The sequence below is a fragment of the Toxorhynchites rutilus genome, chromosome 1 (assembly GCF_029784135.1).
Source record: "Toxorhynchites rutilus septentrionalis strain SRP chromosome 1, ASM2978413v1, whole genome shotgun sequence".
Lineage (NCBI taxonomy): Eukaryota > Metazoa > Arthropoda > Insecta > Diptera > Culicidae > Toxorhynchites > Toxorhynchites rutilus.
The window spans coordinates 57751572-57773574 of record NC_073744.1 but is presented as its reverse complement, the minus strand read 5'-3'; the positions used below and the strand labels follow the sequence as shown (position 1 = coordinate 57773574).

The 22003-nt window shown below is 37.4% G+C and overlaps 1 protein-coding gene across 3 annotated transcripts in view; it reads left to right on the top strand.

Annotated features, from left to right (window-relative positions):
- The window catches only part of LOC129763482 (uncharacterized), a 489208-nt gene that overhangs the window by 461651 nt on the left and 5554 nt on the right, over positions 1 to 22003 (top strand). For all 3 annotated transcript variants that reach the window (XM_055762583.1, XM_055762582.1, XM_055762585.1), the window contains one exon: positions 4033 to 5156. In XM_055762583.1, the coding sequence (XP_055618558.1) occupies positions 4033 to 4943 (911 nt within the window). In that variant the 3' untranslated portion in view covers positions 4944 to 5156. The remainder of the gene's footprint in view (positions 1 to 4032; positions 5157 to 22003) is intronic.

Here is a 22003-nt window from a genome sequence, read left to right as displayed (position 1 = left end):
TCTGGAACTATCACGTGTAGCTTTACTTGTGAGACAGCCATCCTAGAGTATGCGAGAGTGTAGCGAGAAAAGTAAAAAAGGATAGTGCGAAGTAGTGAATTTGTTTTCTGTCGAAACCGACTAGTGTTCCATCTCTTATCCAAGCAATGATCAGCCCCGGGAAACGACCTTTAGTCCGAGCTTCATCTGGTGTGACCGCAGTAACTTGGATCAACTTTAACCTCTTCAATCCAACGAAGCAACAACGATAAAAAAAAATCAACAGTATCCAATCAACAGTCAACAGTAAATCATCACTCAACAATCAAAAACATGTTTAAAATCTCAGTGTAGACACACAGCCCCCGAGAAAGGCAGCGCAAGATGGGCGAATTGAACGGCATTGAGATCAATCATTTTGCTCGTATTCCAGGTGTCTCATGACATGATTACATCACATTGAATAAAGGATTTATTCAAACCTTCGGCAGAGTTCAAGCATCTGTTTACACAGGTTTCCACAGCAATAGAAATTCTTCAGCAACAAATTATCGAAATTTTATTGAAAAGATTCGTGCGCGTATGTATAACGTACGAAATTTCCCATTCAAATAAAGTTTAAAATATAAAATATAAAATATAAAATATAAAATATAAAATATAAAATATAAAATATAAAATATAAAATATAAAATATAAAATATAAAATATAAAATATAAAATATAAAATATAAAATATAAAATATAAAATATAAAATATAAAATATAAAATATAAAATATAAAATATAAAATATAAAAAGTATAAAAAAATTACAAAAAATAAAACATCCAACAAAACTTCTCTTTAATTTACGACCACTAATTTGGCAACCTTGAAAGAGATCCAATGTTTCTGATTTTTTTCAGGTGGTTTTTGGTGAGAAAAAAATCAATGTTCACTGAAAAACTAATTTACGAAAATAAATTACGGTCAAGAAGATCGGAAAAATCTGAAAGAAAGGAACGATTTTTTCGATTTTTTTTTTTTGAAAATCGGAAATCGGAAAGGAAAAGATCGATCCTCTAAGTATCGATCCAAGATCACATTGTTCATTTGAGCAACTTTACATACTCGAAATATTCAAAACAGAATTAGAATTATGAAAGATACTTTTTGAAAGGCGCTATATTATACCTCGAAAAACTATAATACCTACAAAATTTTGGTCGAAGAATGATAGTAGAAAATTTCCAGAAAAAACTCAAAATAAAAAAAAAATACACAGAAAAAGAAATAATTTCAATTATTGAAATTATTTTTCTCAAAAATGTATTTTTTTGTTCTCAAAAAAAATTATATGGATTATATGAATTCATACATCGGAAGATGAGCACGTTTACACAGAAAAAGTTTCACTTGTTAATTTTTTGTGTGTAAATTCTCGTGTTTGACAAGTAAACATCTTTCCGATCTATTAAAAAATATTCGAGTGATAGTCATTCGAAATCTTTCATTATTACCCTGCTTGTTCTGTGTTTATGTTTTCATTTCACCCCCATATATTCCGGTTAGATGAAGTCTCAGGTCAAAAAATGACACGAAAAATGTTTATTTCGTGTGGCATTTTTTCAAAGAAAACATGAAAAATTTGTTGTTAGAAAAACTCCTTCCTTTAAAAGTGACCTTCTTCCGATGTATGGATGATTTGTCGAAGATTGTGAGGACTATTTATATAATTTTTAGAGGATTTTTAAAAACACGCTTTTGAGAAAAATGAAATTCAAAAAGATTTATTGATTTGCTACAAAATATTATATTTACATTCTTACTTAATATCTACATTTACAAACTACCAATACTACATTAATGTGATGTTCAATCTTTTTTTTATCTTAAAACCGCGTTCATCACTGATACGTTTTGCTTTATTTTCATTCATACCAAGAGATACCCTCTATTGATTTCAAGTACAGGCAAACCTTTTTTTTTTGTGCGGGAGATAGGGACCGCACGAAAAAGTCGCATAAAAAAATCGTGCAAAACTTCACCAGCAGCTTTAAAATATCGTGTTCGGTACACATTTAAAAAAAACATTTTTGTGCGGTAGATGGGGACCGCATAAAAAAAGTTTCCCTCAAGAAAATAACTCAAATCCACGCCATTCACCGTTCAATTTCCTTTTGTTTCCCTGCTTTGCGATGGGACACTTTGCCTTTTCAGTTGCGCGTGGCTGTTTTGTGCTTTTAGTTGCATGTCGAAACGTGTTGCTGTTAGAAATCATGTCATGCAAATACTTAGAAAAACATAGAGCATTTGATGAGAGAAGGGGAATGATTTCAGAAGTGGATAATTGAGACGCAAATATGCTTTTTTCGCACTGAAATGCATATAAAACATCGAAAAAAATAAATAAATGGACGATAACTTCGTCAAATTCGCTTCAATTCATACACCGCACAAAAAAAAATCGCGCAAAAAAAACCGCAGAAGAAAAGAAAATCGCACAAAAAAAAAGTTTTACTGTATAATATTGAGCAAAAAAGTAAGAAATTTGACTAGCGGAAAAAAATCTGTACCGTACTTATTCAAGTAATTAACAAGTTTTGCCATTTTTGTTAGATTTTGTTTATTCCCTTACATGGCTTCTTTCATATATGCGTTGACAAAAATAAAAGCCCACCTCAAAAAAAAAAAATATTCAAATCGGTAAACCCTTGTTTCTTCATGTTATGACAGTTAGAGCTGTGCGGTATTGTTAGCAATCGATATTGAAGAGATATTAGCAAAGTGTTGTTTACATTGTAATAAATACAGCATTATATAATGATTTTCTCAATTTTATTTGATCGAAAAACTTTTGGTAATTAAAAATTGCAATTTCATGAGTCTTTACCATAAAAACAACTTTTTTCATTGCATTTCCATCATTTTTAGCTGGATTCAATTCACAAAACTTAAACCAAACATTTGATTGCAATGGCACACAAAATAAAAATAGAAAACAAGTATAAAAGCCCAAGTTCGAGAAATAACAAATCACATAATAAAAGCAAAATAGTTGATAGCATTAATATTGAACTGTTGAAGACGTATGGGCATACTATTTATCAAGTTCTGGAGGTGTCGAGGGTCGATTTCGTTCACGGCTTCTGGAGCGCCGTGAAATAAGTGTTTTTATTAGTGGCTCCATCTTTCACCACTGTCGAAAATGAGTCAAAGTTCTCAATCTGGCTGAAATCAGTCACTGAAAGGTTGTGAATAATATCGCACAGTCCTATTTGTCGTAACATGTGGAAACGAGCGATTACTCAAAGGTTTTGAATGATTTTAATATTATTTTTTGGGAGTGGGCTTTGATTTTTGTCATCGTATATTTGCACACTACAGAGTAGTCATGTAAGGAAGGGAACAAAATCTAACAAAAATGGCAAAACTTGTTAATTTTTTGAAAGGATAGTAGTTAATATACAATTCTATGAAATTACGGTAGTAGTTTTTGATGAAATAGTCCAGAAAGTGAGAAAAGTTCTAAAATATGCAAAGTGGGCTTTTGTATGCCTATCACTGTAGGTCTTATCGCCATGTTTATTTTGTGGTCTTTTTTGAGAATTGATCATGTAATGCATTTCGGAAACGGTTGGTCACTGGCACCTTCTTTTATGAGCAACAAATCATCACACCTAATTGCGGCAGGCAATCATTCTCTCTGTGTCTTGAAGCAAAATTCGATACAAGAATTACTGTCTACTTGTAACAACCATCAACAATCGCAATTATAATAGTAATCATAATGGTAAAAAATATCGAAGAATATACAAAGCGTCATCAGAAATGTATTTGCTGTGTATAATTTACTTCCGCTGCCTTTTTTTGCACTGTGTCTCACTGAGTATTTTAAACAACCAAGTTTCTTTTATCTTTCATGAATTTTTTTCCGATGCAATTCGTTCTGTTTCCGTATCGTACCTTCCGAGTGTTCATTGCACACAAAAAACCAGCGATTTGATTATTTCTTAGAATAACGTTATTGTATTTTGTTTACCCCTTCCCTCTGATAATCCTTCCAAGACAGCTCGACAATTATTCCCAAAAACAGCTCGGCATTTATTCGAAGACGAAGAGATCATTTCGGTGACACGTACCACCTCAAACTTCGGATCGCCGAGCAGTTCGAGGTCTCATTCTCGATCCCACTCGCAGCCTGGCGATGCGTTCGCTGACGAGGAGGGCGTCCTGAATCTGGACACCAAATTGACCAAAGTTTCGTCTGACGATGAGCGGCCATCATCACATGACGATGTCAGCATCAAGTCGAAGGAATCTGGTGAGCTGAATCCATTTCGGTTGAATGAGGCGTTCCAGCGCAGTGCCATGCTGTTGCAGTCCAGTGATAAAAAGTGTCCACAAATAAGTCCGGCGACGGAAATCGAGACAAAATCATTACCTAAATTCGCCAGTTTTGACGGACCGGGTAACTTCTCGTTACCTCTACCGATTTCCCAACATTCGATCGATGCTATCAATCGTTGCAGCAATAGAGCATCTACCGCCCGAACTCGTACTCGTTCCCGATCTCGATCGCAACACATCGAAACGTTCCGTGACGAAGAGGGAGCACTCAATCTGGATACTAAGATCACCAAAGTCCCCGCGGAAGGTGAACTGCCGTCGTACGGTGTAAGCAGTGCGAGACCTCAGGCTCAAGATGAATCAAATCTACATCTCGAAGAAGTCTACCAGAGCAATGTCGAACAGCAGCAGTTCAGTAAAAGAAACAAAAAGGCCACTACTGGAGATGATATCGATGCACAACTAGTTCAAAGCGGACTGGATTCAAGCAGCTTCTCGTTGCCCATGCTAATTCCTCGCCCCGCGACAGACAACCCCCTTTATGTCAACCCCACCAGATTCTTGCCCTATCTCATCCCCTCGTACCGAAGCGAACCGCCTCTACCGATGTTTAACCACTACGTAGGCTACTAGCATCCGCTGCTCTACGCCGTTCCCGACGACAGCTGCTGCCGGGACGAATCCACGAAAAGGAGCTCAGCTCCTCCATCTCCGTCCAGAATATCGCCACCGAAGGAAGCTCAACAGTACTCATCAGCGCAGGTTGCACCCAACGATCAAGAGATTTAGCCACGGTTGGAAGCTGACATCTCACCCTGGCGCCGTTGAAAGGTTCCACTGATTGCGGTAAGTCGATTATGCTGATATACCTTACCAGATATTTTAGTATATCATTCATTTATTTGTTCATTTATTATCATATTCTAGGGAGAAGCCCACACAAGTGGGTACCACACCCTTCATTGCATTGAGTTCCACAGATACATTTATTTATATTAGAATATGAATATGCTAGCTTAGTCATGGGCGATGAAAAGATGGACGTCAACATGTTCTTCAGTTCCTTCGGAGCCTTGACGATCAACTTTTGGCCACTAAATTATTGAAGCAGATCCTCCGTTTGAGGTTCGCCCAAAAATGTTCTATCGGTTGCAGCTACGGGACGTTGGAAGGGTTGGCGGTGTTCAGTACAACGTTCATCTCCAGCCGATCCATCTCCTCCAGTGATCTCTTGGAATAATAGACCGAGGCCAGGTCCGACCAAAAGACCACATCATCCTTCGCGTCATACTTCTTCATAAAGGCCACTGAAGGAATGGACAGCGGGTAGGATATTCTCTTCTCGCTGATCGTCAACCACAGAAGGACCTTCTTCAGGAACTTGGTATGGGAGAAATGTTTGACGGCATCGCTTAATTCTTTGGTGGGGGACGTAAAGTACCCGGTCCCCTTCCAGTTGTTGCCAATCGACGTCGTGGTCATAATAGATGACTGAGATGTACTGTCATCCATTATGACCACGATATCGCGCTTCACCGGAAAGATGTTTTTCACCAGCACCTTCAGTCGCTTGACCTGGTTGATGGTCTGCTAATCAGACACGGAAGGATTCGAATGCCGGCGGTCGTAACTAAGCTTCCGTTTGGCGCTTTCGCCTTTCTTCAGAAAACAGTGCCTCACAATGTCCAACATCTTCGTTCCGGGGTGGGTCTGGCATTACAAACAAAACATCGAGTGTAGCTGCTTGACTGTTTTCGCTGTAGCTGCTATAAATTTTTGTACACTATAGGGTACGATGACGTTGCGTAGATGAATTCACTACCAGGCGGTAGGATATTTGAATGAAAAATCGCTATAATCAGTCATTTTTTTAATGCATACGTTACTATTGTTTCAAGTAGGTTCGAAATACAAAAGTACGCCCGTCTACATGCTCGAATTCAAAGTAAGCCCCGAAATAGTTCCATTTCAATGGAAATATTTCAATATATAGCGTCATGTTGCAGATGCAATGCATGGAAGGGGTGAGTTTATCAGTCAGATTTTTCAAAAGTACCGACCGATCTATAACGCAGTAGCTTTACTACGACGTCGCAGTACTTCTTCATCGTGCGCGGTAAACAAACAACAAATGACAGTTGACGGTTAGCCTATATATGAGGCTCATGCTGACAACAATACCAAGAAATTGAAAAAATGAAATTTGGAAAATCGAAAAAATTTGGTGCGAAATGACTAAAAAAATGCATAAAACGTCGAGATATGGTGTTATCTCGAAAAAAAAACTAAATTCGACCTTCTTGGATTTAGCCTGAGTGGCAATGAATGCATGGGATAAAAATTATAATCGAATTTAGAGAACCGATCGTGTACATTTTGTTCATTGGTAAAAAAATGACCTGTGTAAAATTTCAGCTCAATCGGACATGAGCACTCAAAGTTTTGATTTTGTTTTGACCCAGAAAGTTGATTTTCGGTCAAAATTACTTTTTCCAGATAACACCAGATCTCAACGTTTCATGCAATTTGAAGACATTTGGCATTAAAACATTTTTACACCCTCAATTTCCACTACGTTAGAGGGCACATAAATGTCTCTACGATACACTCTAATGTGAAGCGCTCATCTACAACAATCTGGTTTTCGTGCTTCCGGTCAGTCACGACAGCCCGCAGTTTGTTTGGTCTTACTTTCGATATTTCAGACACGGAAATATGTCTGTCCCGATCTTTCATGGTTTGAATCACGTTAAGCCCTTTTCTATTTGATTTTGACCGGAAGAAAACAACCCCTGGGCCAGTTTGAGGTGCATCTTCTGGATAGAACTTACTGAAGCGGAAACAAAAGGATGGTGGAGTGGAAGCGGAGATGATAGAGGAAGAGAGGAGGTAGATGGTTAAGTGGAATCAGAAACAATGGAATGCGAGATCGGGGGTTGAATTAAAACGGTATGGTTAGGGGGATGAGTGAAGTTTTCTTTCTTATTTCTTATTTTTTGACTATTCTTCGGAAGATAATATTTCTGATGCGTGATTGCGCTTAAGTGATTTTCTGGTTCTCGGTTCCTTTTTGAGCATCTGAAAGGGAGTTATCGTAAGAGATCTCCATATTAAGAGACCTCCACCTTTTGCCATCATTTATGCGACTAATAAATACGATATTTTGAAATAATTTCTATAACATAATAAGAAAGAAAACTATGGATGTGTTTTACCTAAGATATAACCAAGGTTGACGTAGGACTGCCGTAGACCGTGTTAGCAAAATGAATTCCGGAGTGTAAAAATGCATGGGGGTATGGGGGTATAAACAGATTTTCCTAACTTATTGGTTTCGGAATCTGTGTTGGGAAAACACATTCCGATTTGCAAAAAAAAAAACAAGCGAGTACAAAAGCTCCATGGTTTTGAAATCCGTGTTAGGGATACATTCCGATTTGCAGAAACGCAAACGAGTAAAAAGTACCCGCTGATTGCATCTAATTTGCAATGCCGATTTTCCCAGGCTCCATGGTTTAGAAGTCTGTGTTAGGGAAACATTCCGATTTGCAGAAACGCAAACGAGTACAAAAGTACTCGCTGCTTGTATCTATTTTGCAATGCTGATTTCCCCAGGCTCCATGGTTTTGAAGTTTGTGTTAGGGAAACATCCATTCATTCCTCAATCGTTGCGCAATCATAACTGAGTGGATTTCCGAGCGACACTCGTTTCTACCGATTGGTGTGATTTTAATAGCCTGTTTGGAAGGCAAATTTAAGGCTATTGAAAAAAGTTTTTGGATCAAAAAGTAACAAACGTAGAACGCGTAGACATTTTATCTTTCGAATGAAGTGTATATCATACCATTTCGTTCAGTTGTTCAAGAACTATTAATGCTCAAAATCTCGTTTTCCGGCGTAACACCCGAGTTTAGAAATGAAAGACGTAGTCCTTTGTCAAAACAATAACAGTCATAATTATACTAGCTAGCGCATACCAGTGTGATTAATATGATAACGGTTGCTACTCGATCGACTGATCGCATTCGCCGCGGCTATTGTGCACTTGTCGATTCGATGCTCGTGCTAACGTTCTCACTCACAGTGATTCACACTGGTATTTGTGTGGTGTGGCGTGATTTCGATGCCAATAGCAATGACGATGACACAGCGAAAAAATCAAACCCTGTGCAGTCTATGCTGAAACCAATCTTTTTATTATCCTATTTGGCGCTTTACCCGCTTCCATATATGAACACGTGATTTGTGTAGCACGTGAGCTGGAAAGAAAACACCAGCTTGGACTTGTAGCTAACGGTATTATGTGTGGCAGAAATACGAGAAATACGTCTGACTACACCAGGTTATCGATGAGGAATGCTGAAACTAAATTGCAGAGTAAACCTGAATGTTTCTATCAACCAAATTGGAGCTCTCAAACTGCTCTACAATTTGTTATTTGACACCCAACTTCTATATTTTTTTGATTTCGATGCAATATCATCTCAAAAAAATTCTGGTGAATCTTCAACTAGATTCTACCAAAATCAAGTCAATCAACTTTCACTTCAACGTTGGAATATTTCTTTTTCGCTCGAAATAGGTCATATTTGGAATACAGTCAACTCTCCTACAACGCGATACTCTCAGAACGCGATTTCCATATTACGCGGCGATGAAATTGCGACAGCCCTCCTATAACGCGGTACTCTTATAGTGCGGTTTCCGTTCAACAACACCCCATCAGTTCTTTTCGTGCAACCGATGCACGATTTTAACTGGATATGTTCATATAAACATTCAAGATAATCTTTTAGCCGTTTACGACATCGGTTTCAGGCAAGCTCCGACTTAGAGGATATGATTCGCAAGTCAAGATGTGCTGCAAAATTAGCTGTCATTGCCAAACCTTTCAAACTATGGAAAAAGGTGCGCCCGTTTGTTTATTAAACAGGGTTAGAGGAGCGGTAGAAAACAGTACGGTAGAAAGCGGAAGGGGTTATCTGAAATGTTAAAGAGAAAGGATGATCACAAGAGTTTGAATGAATTCTGCACTCTCTCATTATTTAAGTAGTATTCAGATGCTACTAGTACTTTATTCGAAGATAAACGTTTGCAACATGAACTGTTGTAGAGTTCACAAATGTGCACAAGCGTATTGTGTTTTGTTTTAAAAAAATCAGTATACTTTAAAAATGGTTACAGAAATAATGTGCAGATTGAGTATGCGAAGCCACTTCTTTAACTTCAGCATCATCAACGTCCGTAGTCCTCACTTTTACCGGAGAAGAACACCCGAATGCAGTTTTGAAATTTTAACATTTAAATGAACTTTTTTAGTTTAGATTTGACGTAGGACTACGTCTTTGATTTCTATATAGGGAGTCACTCTACGAAAAATGTAATGTTTGTCTAAGAGTTTTCAAATGCATATTACGCTAAATCGTTCTTACGATATCTGTTATAATATGTACCATTAGATAGCAAATTTATCCAGCAATTTTTTCCGCCTGATACATCAACAGTGGGAATAATAACACATGTGTACAATTTAACAAATAAAAAAGGTTCGTTAATTGGGCCGAAAAATTAATACACTTATCGAATTTTACTCGCTAGCTGGACTGCAAAACAGCGAAAGCAAAACTTCGAATTGAAGATAACATCTGTTATTGATACATAACTGCATTGCATCCCAGTTAACGTACGCCCTGTTATAGATAAGTCCAGTTGAAGATATTCCAGTTAGGGAATGACTTTTGTATATGACGGGGTGACGAACATCATAAGTGAGTGTCTTTCGGGCTGCGGCAACATGAGCAATTGTACAGCGAAAAATTATATCAATATTAGGAGGATCGCAGCGATTATCATGCGAGGACTTATTGAGATCGTCATTACATCGCATCACAAAAATGGAACGAAATGAAATACTAACCCTTTGCGGTCGGAATTAATTTCCCTTGAAAGAGATCCTCTTATCTTTCCACGCTTACAATATTTCGTTAATATCAAGTACCGTTACCTATTATTCACAGAAACTCCGTATACATTTGCGAAAGGTTCACTAGACATTGAAATTCGTTTAGAAAAAAAATTAAACTATAACATCGTTTAATGATGTATTAAGTATGATTCCTTGCTGTGATGACTGAGAGCAGACAAACGACCGCAAAGGGTTAATCTTCATGACTCATATTCATAATTCTTAATGACTCAATTCCTTCTATGATAGATTGCGCAGTACAACCAATACGACTTGATTGTGACACTGCTCTCGATTATGATTACAAACCGTTTCAAGCCGTTTGACGATTTCCTGCCTTTCCGGGACTACTACTTAGAGTTTACATTTGAAAAAACAACTGTTCTGAACAATTACAGTCTTACGTCAAACTTCCGTCCGTGCCCCTAAGCTCAGACCTTTCTACTTTTTGTTTTATTTTTTCATCATTTCCTCTTATGATCTCTCATTGCTCTACAAACTACGCGGTACGAATGATGTAATTTGTACTCATTCTGAGTTTCTTATAGCGCGGTTTCCATATAACGCGGTACGCACTCACCGTGTTATTGGAGGGTTGTCTGTATAAAAGAAATATTTTTAACTGTATATAATCGAGTATAAAATTGTATATAATCGAATCATATATAATCGAGTCAGTATGTAATCGGATCCGACCCTTTACACAGTGCATTCAAAAAGTTCCGGAACTATCGCACACTAAAATCGGGGAGTGGCGCTATCTCTGCTCCAACGCGCGGATCACTTTCCGCCAACTTCTGACTAGCTACCGTTTCTACCGTGAATTCAGTAGCTAGTTTTGGCTGATTCAGCGATTCAGTAGCTAGTTTTGACTGGTAAGAGTAACGCTGTGGTTTTTTGTCGCGTCACAATTTTAATTATGGAGCAGAAAGCCGCCATCAAATTGTGTGCTCCAGGGCAAACAGTGAATGCAGTCTTCTACAAAAGTGTCCTGGAACGATTATTGACACGGGTACGGCGCTTGCGGCCCGACCAGTACCGATCTGGAGAATGGTTTTCGTTTCATGACAATGCGCCCGCGCACACCGCGATTTTGGTAGCGCAGTTTCTTCCCAGCCGGCAGGCATTGCATAGTTTACTGGCCAAATTTGAGTCTACATTATCGCTGTTGGATGTTCCAGTGCCAACGAGAAACCGACGATCAGTTTGACATGGATTGACTGATATAATAATTATCTTCAATTATGAGACTAACTTTATGGACTTCATTGTTTTGTTCAGGCACTAAATATTAAAAAAAAAGTAGAATGGTCTGAGCCTCGGCACGGACGGAAGTTTGACGTAGGACTGTGATTGTTCAGAACACTTGGTTATTTTAAATGTAATTCTTTTCATTGTTCAGAAATCTGTTAGTTTCACTCTTTTGAAACTCTAAATAGTAGAACTTCAAACAGTTTTTAACGAACAAAGAAAGACAATAAGCTTCTGTCAGGAAGTTCAACAGTCTAACTGAAAATGATTAATGAATATCAGTGGGACACATAACAGGATGGAATTGTAGATGAAGTATATGTGAAACGGTAAACAAAAAAAAATATCGTCATTGATTACATTGAATATGGAATTTATGAGAAAGAAACGAAAAAAACCAGTTTAAAATACTCCCGGTTTCGTGATATTTTGAGGTTAAATACACATGAAATCATGAAGTTGCTCTATTTTCAATGGATAGCTTTGGTATTGTGATTTCTTCCCATTGTCTTATTCTTATTATTAGGCTTCGGGAGCAGTAGCTTTTTCGGTGAAATAATGTTCGTTTGCAGACTATCACAATCAAGTCGTATTGATTCTACTACTCAGTTGATCATTGAATCATTGAGTCATTGAGAATATGAATATTTCATTTCGTTTCATTTTTGTGATGCGATAATATGCCGATCTCAATGCCTCCCCCTAATTAATGAACGATCACTGTATGGGTGACACTTTCCTCGTTGCTATAATGAAATCTTGCATGAAGTTTGAGTGATGTATGAAATCTTGTATTTGATTACTTTAACAGCTTACTAATTTGTTAGATTGAACGAATTATTGCACGCAATTTTGTGTTACATACAACATTCATGGGAACGAAGTTGGAAGAAAGAATGCATAATACATGATTTACCTTCGCATCCGCTCGCAAAACATACCTCTTTTGTTTGTTAAATTGCTCACTTGCTCTATTGCTCTACTATTTCCACTGTTGATGTCTCAGGCAAAAAAAAACTGGATAGATTTGCCGTCTAATGGTATATACTATAACATATATCGTAGGAACGATTCTGCGTAATATGCATTTGAAAACTCTTTATAAACGTTACATTTTTCGTAGAGTGACCCTCCTATGTAGAAATTAGAGGCGTAGTCCTACGTCAAAAGCCAAAATATCTGTTTTGCATAACTATAGAATGAAGAATTAAAATATTACTTCTTTTCAAATTTAGCATCAACTTCGCATTGATTACAGCATGTTTATAATTTGAGGGTCATCCTAAGGTTTCAGTCAGTTTGAACAAACTATTTGGCTGTACTGTCGACCAATCTACGTCATGTTGATATTTGCATCTCGTTCCACGCAGAGAAAACTGCTCGTTGAGGCTTTTCAAAAATCTCATACTGCAACCACTCTTCATAACCCAAACTGGCGTTGTCAGAAAGCATTTCATTTTCGACAGAAAACATGCCATTTCGTGCCTTGAAGCGTCAAATAATGCCATTTTTTCCCAACGCTTGAAAATGTTTGTATGTATGGAAGCAGAATCTTTTTTCATCTTTTTTGGGATTGCACCCAAAAAAAGTCCAAACGACGACAACGGGGATCGAACCAAGGCCGGCTAGGACGCAAGACTGTTTTACACGACCACGGCTAATGATGCTGTTCGGTAAATGCGTGATAATATTGCACCTGGTTATAAAATGAAGTTGGAAAGTGTTTTCTAGGAGTATGAAAGGAGTGCATGAAGGAGGGCAATATCTATCTCGGTCTGGGCCGTGCATGTGCAAGTACGCGGAAAGCTTATTTGTCTTTTGTCTCGCTCGCTCGTATTAATCTTATATTGCTGTACCATGTATATTATACAAATGCTTACCAGTATTTGAGAGTCATGACATTTTCTGTTGTGTTATGTCTCATTTAAAGTCATAAATCGGGATTACAAAACTAAAAATCAATTTAGGGTGCACGATCACTCTCCCCATAAGTTCTTAATTGAGTTTTGATATGTAAACAAGCTGGTCAGTTCAGATTCTGAAGTCCCTACTCATTTAACTATGCCATGGTCATTCGGTTTTCATGAACTGATGCGTTGTTCTGTCGGATTACCCATTCATCATGGCAGTTTCGGTGCCAAAACGGCACTAAATAAATCTGAAATACTTCATTGTACTCCTGACTGATTATTCATGTTTACGAAAAAGCTATCTGAACCAGGACTTTGAGAAAATGGTGAGAGATACATTGAGCGATGTACACTTTTCACACGATGGTACAACCAATGTTGCCACATTGAAATCTGTATTTCCGAGCTAAAAAATCTTTTTTATCTGTAGTGAAAATAGAGCATCTGTATTGGTATCTGTACAACGGATTTTGCACCTGATAAGACTTTTGCATTAGATTTAAGTACGAGATAATAATTGCATACTTTTAGTAAAGTGTACATATTCTGCTTATCCATATTTTGAAGCTCGTGATCACTGGTATAGCTTGCCTGTAGTTTTCTGAATAAGACTCAATTTTCAAGCCTATGCAAAAATTTTACTGTGTAACTCTTTCTCGCACAGAGGTCTAACTTGATGAAAAATGTGTAATATCTTAGATTGAGAGCTTTATATACATAGAAAATTATGCCAAATAAAAACTTAAAAAAACATTTGAAAATGTATTTTTAGGAAAAAACGTCGGAAAAAGTTTATGCATTTAGTTCCGCGTCATAAACATTCATTGAATGTTTATGTGAGGACTTTGCTCGTGATGTTTCGACACCATGCAGGATTTAGCTTCGATGTTGTTTGACAACTGTACTGAGGCACTTTCCCCTCGGATTTTAACAAATAATTTCGATTTGATAATTGTGTTCACAGTTTCTGTAGCGAGACGGTTTCAAACTTTCGTTTTATTCGCATTGTATTGCGAAAAAATACGATTTCTCACTCATTTCTTGACACATTTGATAGTAGTAAAAATAGTTCAGGTCATTGTTGTGTCAATTAATTAATTCGCAGTGCTGCTTGTATATACGCATCATGCGATTGATAGGACCGTTGTTTGCATAATTTGTTATGGATGTTTTGGCTAGAAATAAATTGCGTGTTCTTAGTTGACGCCCAGGTACATAGAAATTTAATTTTTCTAGTAATTCAGCTGATTGTACTCGTTGCCAAATTAGATCAATAACAAAAGAAAGCATTGCAAATTTACGGCGTTCCTTTAAGCACTAAATTGAGATGCAGCGTACTTCATATGAAGGAAGTGGAAGTGAGATCCAGTTCAACTTACGGAGTGCAAATAAGAGAAACTGTTTCTGGACTGACTCAATGCGTTCTTCATGTACGACCATATACGGGTTCCAAACGATGTTACAGTATCCCATAATGGGCCTCACGTATGTGATATACAAAAGCTTGATTGTGTATGGGTCCTGGAAGTTATGTGAGAAGCGTTTGACAAAGCTTAACACACTATTTGCCTTATTGATTACAGAGTTGTAGTGTTCTATGAATGTGAGTTTACAGTCTAGCACGACGCCTAGATCTCTAACTATTTCACATTTATCTACATTTTGATTTCCAAGACGTATTACAATATTTGGTACATGATTTTTCCTGCTGAACGTAATGGAGTTGCATTTTTTTTTTTACATTCAGTTTTAGTAGATTTTTATTACACCAAGTATGGAATACATCTATTTCGTTTTGGAATGCTTCGATGTCGTTTTCATTACCAATATCCGCGCAAAGCTTCATGTCGTCTGTATACACTAGTACATTTATACGCTTGAGAACGAAGGAGATTAACGTACAGAATGGAAAGAAGAGGACCAAGATGAGAGCCTTGTGGGACTCCCGAAGTGACTTTTACTGGATTTGAGAGAGAATTTTGAAAATGAACAATTTGTTCACGATTTGTTAGATAAGAGTTCAGCCAGTTTCAGAGTCCTTGTTCCATTCCAATTTTCTGCAATTTGAAGAGTAGTAATGGAATGTCGATGCAGTCAAATGCTTTATTGAAGTCAGTGTAAAGAGCATATACGTGTTGGCCATTTTCCGTTGCATTCAAAATAAAAGTCACAAATGCCAACACATTAGTTGCAGTTGAGCGGCCTTTGAAGAAGCCATGTTGCATACACGTTATTCTATTCTTTACTTGTTGGAAGACTTTTTCATTCACTATTGCTTCGAATAGTTTAGGAATGCAAGAGATAATGGCAATTACACGATAATTACGTACGTTAGGTTTAGCGCCTGATTTAAAGATAGGTACCAAAAAAGATTGTTTCCATTTTTCTGGGAATATTCCAGTTTGTAGTGACATATTGAAAATGCAATATAATGGAAGGGTGAGTTCCTCAGCCTGGTTCTTTAGAAATACAGGTGCTATTCCGTCAGGTCCTGGTCCTTTCGTTCCATCTAATTTCTTTAATGCATGGCATATTTCTTGTTGTAAAAGATAGTTTACCGATATGTCATTTGGATGTTTCGGTAAAAATGAAAAGTAGTCCCGATCGCGATTTTCTTCGGAAAATGTGGTATTTACTTCCTGAAATAAATTTGCAAAGAGATTACAAATTTCGTTCGAAGAATTCCCTACATCTTCATCGAGATGCATCTGCGATGGAAAGTTATTACTTTTGAGCTTAGACTTTACGTAATTAAAGAATTTCTTCGGACATGCTTTGACTTCTGTTTCGACCTTTCTATTATACTCTTCGTGTGCACTTTTAATGGCAAAATTAAGTTCTTTGGAAATATTCTGATATTTGAGCAAATTTAGATTACTTTTGTCTGTTTTGTATTTTTTGTGTGCTTTTTGTTTTCTCTTCTTTAAATTTCTCATTTGAGCGTTACACCAAATAGGATATTTGCTGGTTGAATTTCTTCGTCTTCTTTTCTTCAGCACAAATTCTGATATTATGTTATTCAGAATTTCGTGATTTCTGTACTATTCGAATTGTCCGATTGAGTTTGCTAATTGTTGATTGTCTGCATGGATATTCAATAATTTGTAATCTTCATATACAGATTCTTGGTCAAAAAACATGGAGAAAATCTGTATCATTACAGAAAAATCTGTATATGTGGCAACCCTGAGTACAACACACGAATGACGCCACTTCAATTGGTAGGGTAACTGCCACCCACAATATCTCCACACCCATACAATGTGGGTGGAGTGGGGTAAAAGAAAGGCGAATTCGGAACTAACTGCTAGTAAAGCTGAAACATCTCCAAATGCTTCATATCATTCGTCCATACGTTCACAGTCCGACCTCGGAAGACCTCGGTGAACTCAAAAGTGCCTCAGTCGGGGTCACAGCTAATCAGCATATGACTGCAGCAACAACATTCCTAATGAGGCAGACCATAAAACGGCATTAGCCGAGCCGGCAAGCGGCGAAACACCAAACACTTGCGAAGTGATGTCCATTTCAAACCGCTGTTAATCTGTTCGCGAGATACCGGGACTTGTTAAAAAGAAAAACAAAATATCTGCGCTAGGAAATCATATTACCGCGACCAGTAATAATACCCTGTATTTACGGCTGTGACTCCTTCGCTGAAACCTTATCGATTCCGTGCGACGGAATACAACACATGGGATATATTTATTGAATCTCGTGGCAGGCGTTTGGGGGAGGACCGACCGCCACTCGCATAGTTAGTTCCTTTACAAGACGCGCTGAATGCAACTTTATGGCGATCGTAAAGTGGGTCGTAAATCTGCGAAGCGTATCCCTTTCCTTTGGTGTGTGCTGTTTTCAGCCGTTGTTCAATGTATCATATCGATATGACGACTGCTGAGAGGCAGCTCACTACTAGACGATGATGGTGATGAGTTCCAGCTTCCTAGGAAAGTGAGACGGGTTTTCCTCTACGCGTTATGCGTTTCCACTTGGACGATAATCTGGCAAAAATTGCTGAAACGAGCAAACAATCCGCGGATGACTAAGATCGTCCATTTTCGATGGGCTTTACTTTGTAGAGTGTAGAAATTTTATTAGACATTTTTGTCGGAGAAGTTAAAAAAAGGTGCGAAAAAACAGCACGCGATCGTGTTGGAAAACATGTGTCGTTTTTAGAAACAGTGATGTTTTACATCCCCATAAAATAACACAGTTGCTCACAAATAAGGCCGGAGTTCACGTCCGGTGCTCATTAAAAATGCATTGCAATTCACAGCCGCATGCAAAATACCAAACGCGGCACTGATTAGCTCGATGTGACTCCTTGCGTAAAATTGGTGGATATCATGGATATTGCACCCATTTCCTCGCACAAACGAGCGGATGTGTGGGACTGGGAGTATCACACTGCTGCTGTTACATTGAGTGGCTCGCAAATAAACGAGAACTAACTCAATGCATATTTTGTGTATAAATTTCGAATAATCGAAAGAGGGAGGCATATTTTTGCCGTTCGCCATTCGTCCTCTCGCTAAAATTCCATGTCACGGTGATTGATTTGTGATTAAAAATAAATATAAATAGAAAATGAATAATTTCTGTGCGTATTAGAGACCGACCAAAACTGGTCCCAGTCGGACTGCACTTCGGTTCCGCGGGGAAGACTTCACCGAAACTCATTGCATCGCCCACGCAACACTGCCAATGCATGGTTATTAATAAATAACAGTGATTTGAATTTGAATCATTTATTGGGCCGCGATGAAAAATCTTGTCCCGTTGGAATGTTTGTTCGGCGATTTTAAAACGCACGGTGGATTAGTTTTAGAGGTGAGAACATCGTTATCAGGATAACGAGCTGTAGACGGCTGCACTACGCTGGATGATTGAACATTCGTGGATTCTCCACCACAAATGCATCCTTTACATGAATGCTTCATAATTTTGAAAGAAACACTCTATTTTTCACGTCGAATTGGACACCTCTTCGCTCGTTTAATTTATTTTGGCATTACAAAAGCCAACAACAGTGAGATACAGCTGAGAAGGTGGACTAGATCATCCCCTCAAATGCTAGGGTTGAGTGAAGTTTGAATTAGCAAATTTATGGTCCCTTGAATTCTTACGCAAAAATGAAACCGAAACGAATGTTTTCTTGGATAGTGTATCTTTTTTTAACTGGCTCGCCAACGTTAAGCATCAATGAGCCGTGTTTATGAATAGGGAAAAGGCGTTCTCAAAAAGGCATAAAAACCCTAAATCCCTAAACCATAACAAAAAAAAAATGGTACAATTTCAATAATGATATAACAATCCATGATTAAATATTATTTAAGGCTCCTTCTTGTTGATTTTTTTGGAAAATAACCACCTCTTAGGAACTAAGGAATTGATGATAATGTGCATCTAATTATTTTTGAGTTCATAGGGAAATAGTTAGAAGAAAATGATAACGTCAATAACCATAGATCGTATTGGTAAATAATGAATGATGCATAACAAAAAACAATAAAGTTGGAGATGTAAACAATAATTAAAAACAAAAGAAAAAATACACGCATACTCATACTTGAAAGTTGAAAAAATCATAAATCAACGAAATAGCATCGAGATTACGAGTAGCCGATCGGGAAATTGAGTGGCATTCCCTTTTTGCGAAAATTTTCTATTAAAGATAACCTGCCATGTCTTCCATAGAATGGCCTTCCGTAGCAAATGAGAGTCCTTCCATTAGGAAGAAAATCCGTTTTTTTCATTTCCTGTACCCAAACTAGCGTTGGAAGAAAACATGTCATCTTTGGCAGAAAAGATGCCATTTCCTGTGCATGAGAGTCAAATGCGCAAATAATGAGCTATTTTATATGCTTAAAAATGGTTTGTATGTATGCGAGCAGACATCTCTTTCTGTTTTCATTTCTCTTTTCATTTGAGATTGTGCAAAAAAAAAAAATCCTTTCGACGACAATGGGGATCGAACCAAGGCCGGCTGGATTGCAAAGTTACTTTACACGACCACGCTATCCATATGGCTGCCAGCGCTATTATAAAGAAGTGTGATAATATTACACCTCATCATAAAATGAAGTTGGAAGGTGTTTTCTAAGATGATAAAGAAGAACATGAACGAGAATATATCTTTCTCTGTCTGGGCCGTGTATTTAGCAAACTATACGAAAAGCTTTCATATGCTTTCATTTAAATGTGTCGCCTGTTTCGTTCGCTCATATTGTTGTTAGTTTGATTTGTTTATTTAGACCAGGGTTTCTCAAAGTGATCGATACTGACCCCCTGGGGTCGATATTGGTTTCGCGGGGTCGACATGAACCAAAACTGATTTTGGGGATTTGGGGATTTGATTTTCGACGAGGTCTAGAAATCGACCCCTGTTAATTAACACAAGTTCTGTTAGGAAGATTTCAAAATACTGTATAAGTTGTGTTACGTGTTCCACCTTGTTACAAGAATGACTAATATTCTAGTAAAAAGTATTATTCTTCTACTTTTCAAAAACTCAACAAGTTGATGAGCGTACACATGTTCTTATAATATGGAACGTAGTGAGAAGTAAAAAAAGCGTGAAGAAGTTCATGTTAGATAAGGTGTTGAGGCGTACAAGTTTTTCAGGCACGCTTTGGTTTGTTCTGTTTTTGCCACATACACGCGATTTAACCGTTTGCACTCGGTAAGGTTCTGGACGCTGGCTACCAACTACTCGACGCTGCTTTGCAGTTGAAACGCCCTTTTACAGACCCTCGTATTATTCAGTATAGTTTTGGAACCAAACAACGTATTATGATGATATTGAACTTATGTGAATTAGGTGACATCGAGGAAGTATATTCGCAAAAAAAACAAATTTTATTTCACAACAAACTTCCATTTTTGATCCTCTTGCTATAAGCAGGAGAATAAGTTGAAATGTAAATTCACAATAGATGTACGAATAGATTTAAGAATTGAGTGTGTGTGATTATCAAAATTGTTATAATTTCCTTATATCTCATCCTTTTCTTGAGAAAATATGTCACACTTCTAATATCGAGTCCTCCGCGAGTAATCGCTTTCCAACATTACTAACCATAGATTTAAGAAAAATTTAATGAAAAAGTTGCAAAGAAGATACCAAAACACTTTTTCATATTTTTCTAAGTTTCTTTTTCTAATTATTTCAGGAAACTTGTGTCTTTGTTTCTTTGTTTTTTTTGTTTTTTTGTTGTACTCTGATTGGTAACTAATGCCAATTTTCGATACAATATTAACTATATTCTATAACTTTAAGTGACTATAAGTTTATCTATGAGTAGGCAAGTGAGCATACCTAAAAAACACCCAGTCCAAACAATGGTGGTACGTACAGAAACGTTAAAACTCTCATGATGAGCTTCACCGATTATTAAGTGCAGCAGCATCACTGTGGGAGAAATCCTCTCCCTCTCAAAATACGACTGCTGTTTACTTGAAGTGGAAGAAGTGAAAGATAAGTTAGACAGCATAGCAGCTGGAGAAGCCCCACACCAAACCTCATTTCTGTTGGTGCACTATCTGGTTCTATAGCTCACTTAAAGCGACAACTGCCTGTGGTACTGGTCATTCACTACGTGATTCACAGACAGCATTTAGTGGGAAGAAATATGAGTCCTAGATTACATCAGTCTTTACAATATGTTATGATTGCTGTCAACAAGATTCGAAGCAATCCTTCGAATTCTCGGTTGTCTACTCAGCTATGTGAGGAAAACGATGAAATCTTTTTTCGGATACTTCTGCACACTGAAGTTCACTGGTTATCAAGAGTGTCCTGCTTAGAATGATTTTCAGCTATTTTTGAATCTGTATTGGAGTTTTTACAAGAAAAATATCCGAATTTGAAAGAAAATCTGAACAATTGCGAAATAGATATTTATCAGGACTGATATCTTTGGTATGTTAATTTGCAGTTGCAAGGCGACGATCTCAACTTGATTAAAACTAAATCGTACATCGTACATCGGCATTTGTGAACAAACTCATTCTATATAAACAAAATTTAAGCAGAAAAGAATATTCACAGTTTCCGCATTTGTCAAAATTGACACAAAAGTTTCAAGACGATGTTCTATTATCACTCACTTGGATGCATTACACAAGTATTTTGCTGAGAGGTTTGAGGAACTCCTAAATTTACAAATTTTTCAATGGATAATAAATCCGTACAGTATCTCAGCCATGGAAGAAGCCAATGTGATAATGCAAGAGGAATTGATTACCATCAGATTACGAAGTTGAAACATTGAAACACAGTATCCTGCATTGTGGAACGTTTCTGTACAATACCTTATCGCTTTTCCATCCTCATTCCTGGTCGAAAAAGGGTTTTAGTGTGTAACAAACATTTTGACAACACAAAGACACGGATTGAAAATCAACGAACGCGGATATTGAAGGCTTTAACTCACCAATATTGAGCCGGATTTAAAGAGATTTGTAGAAAGTCATCAGGTGCATCCATCACGATGAATTTTTGTATGTAATTTGTATGAATAAATATTAGTTACACTTGATATTTACTGAATTTTATGTCTATT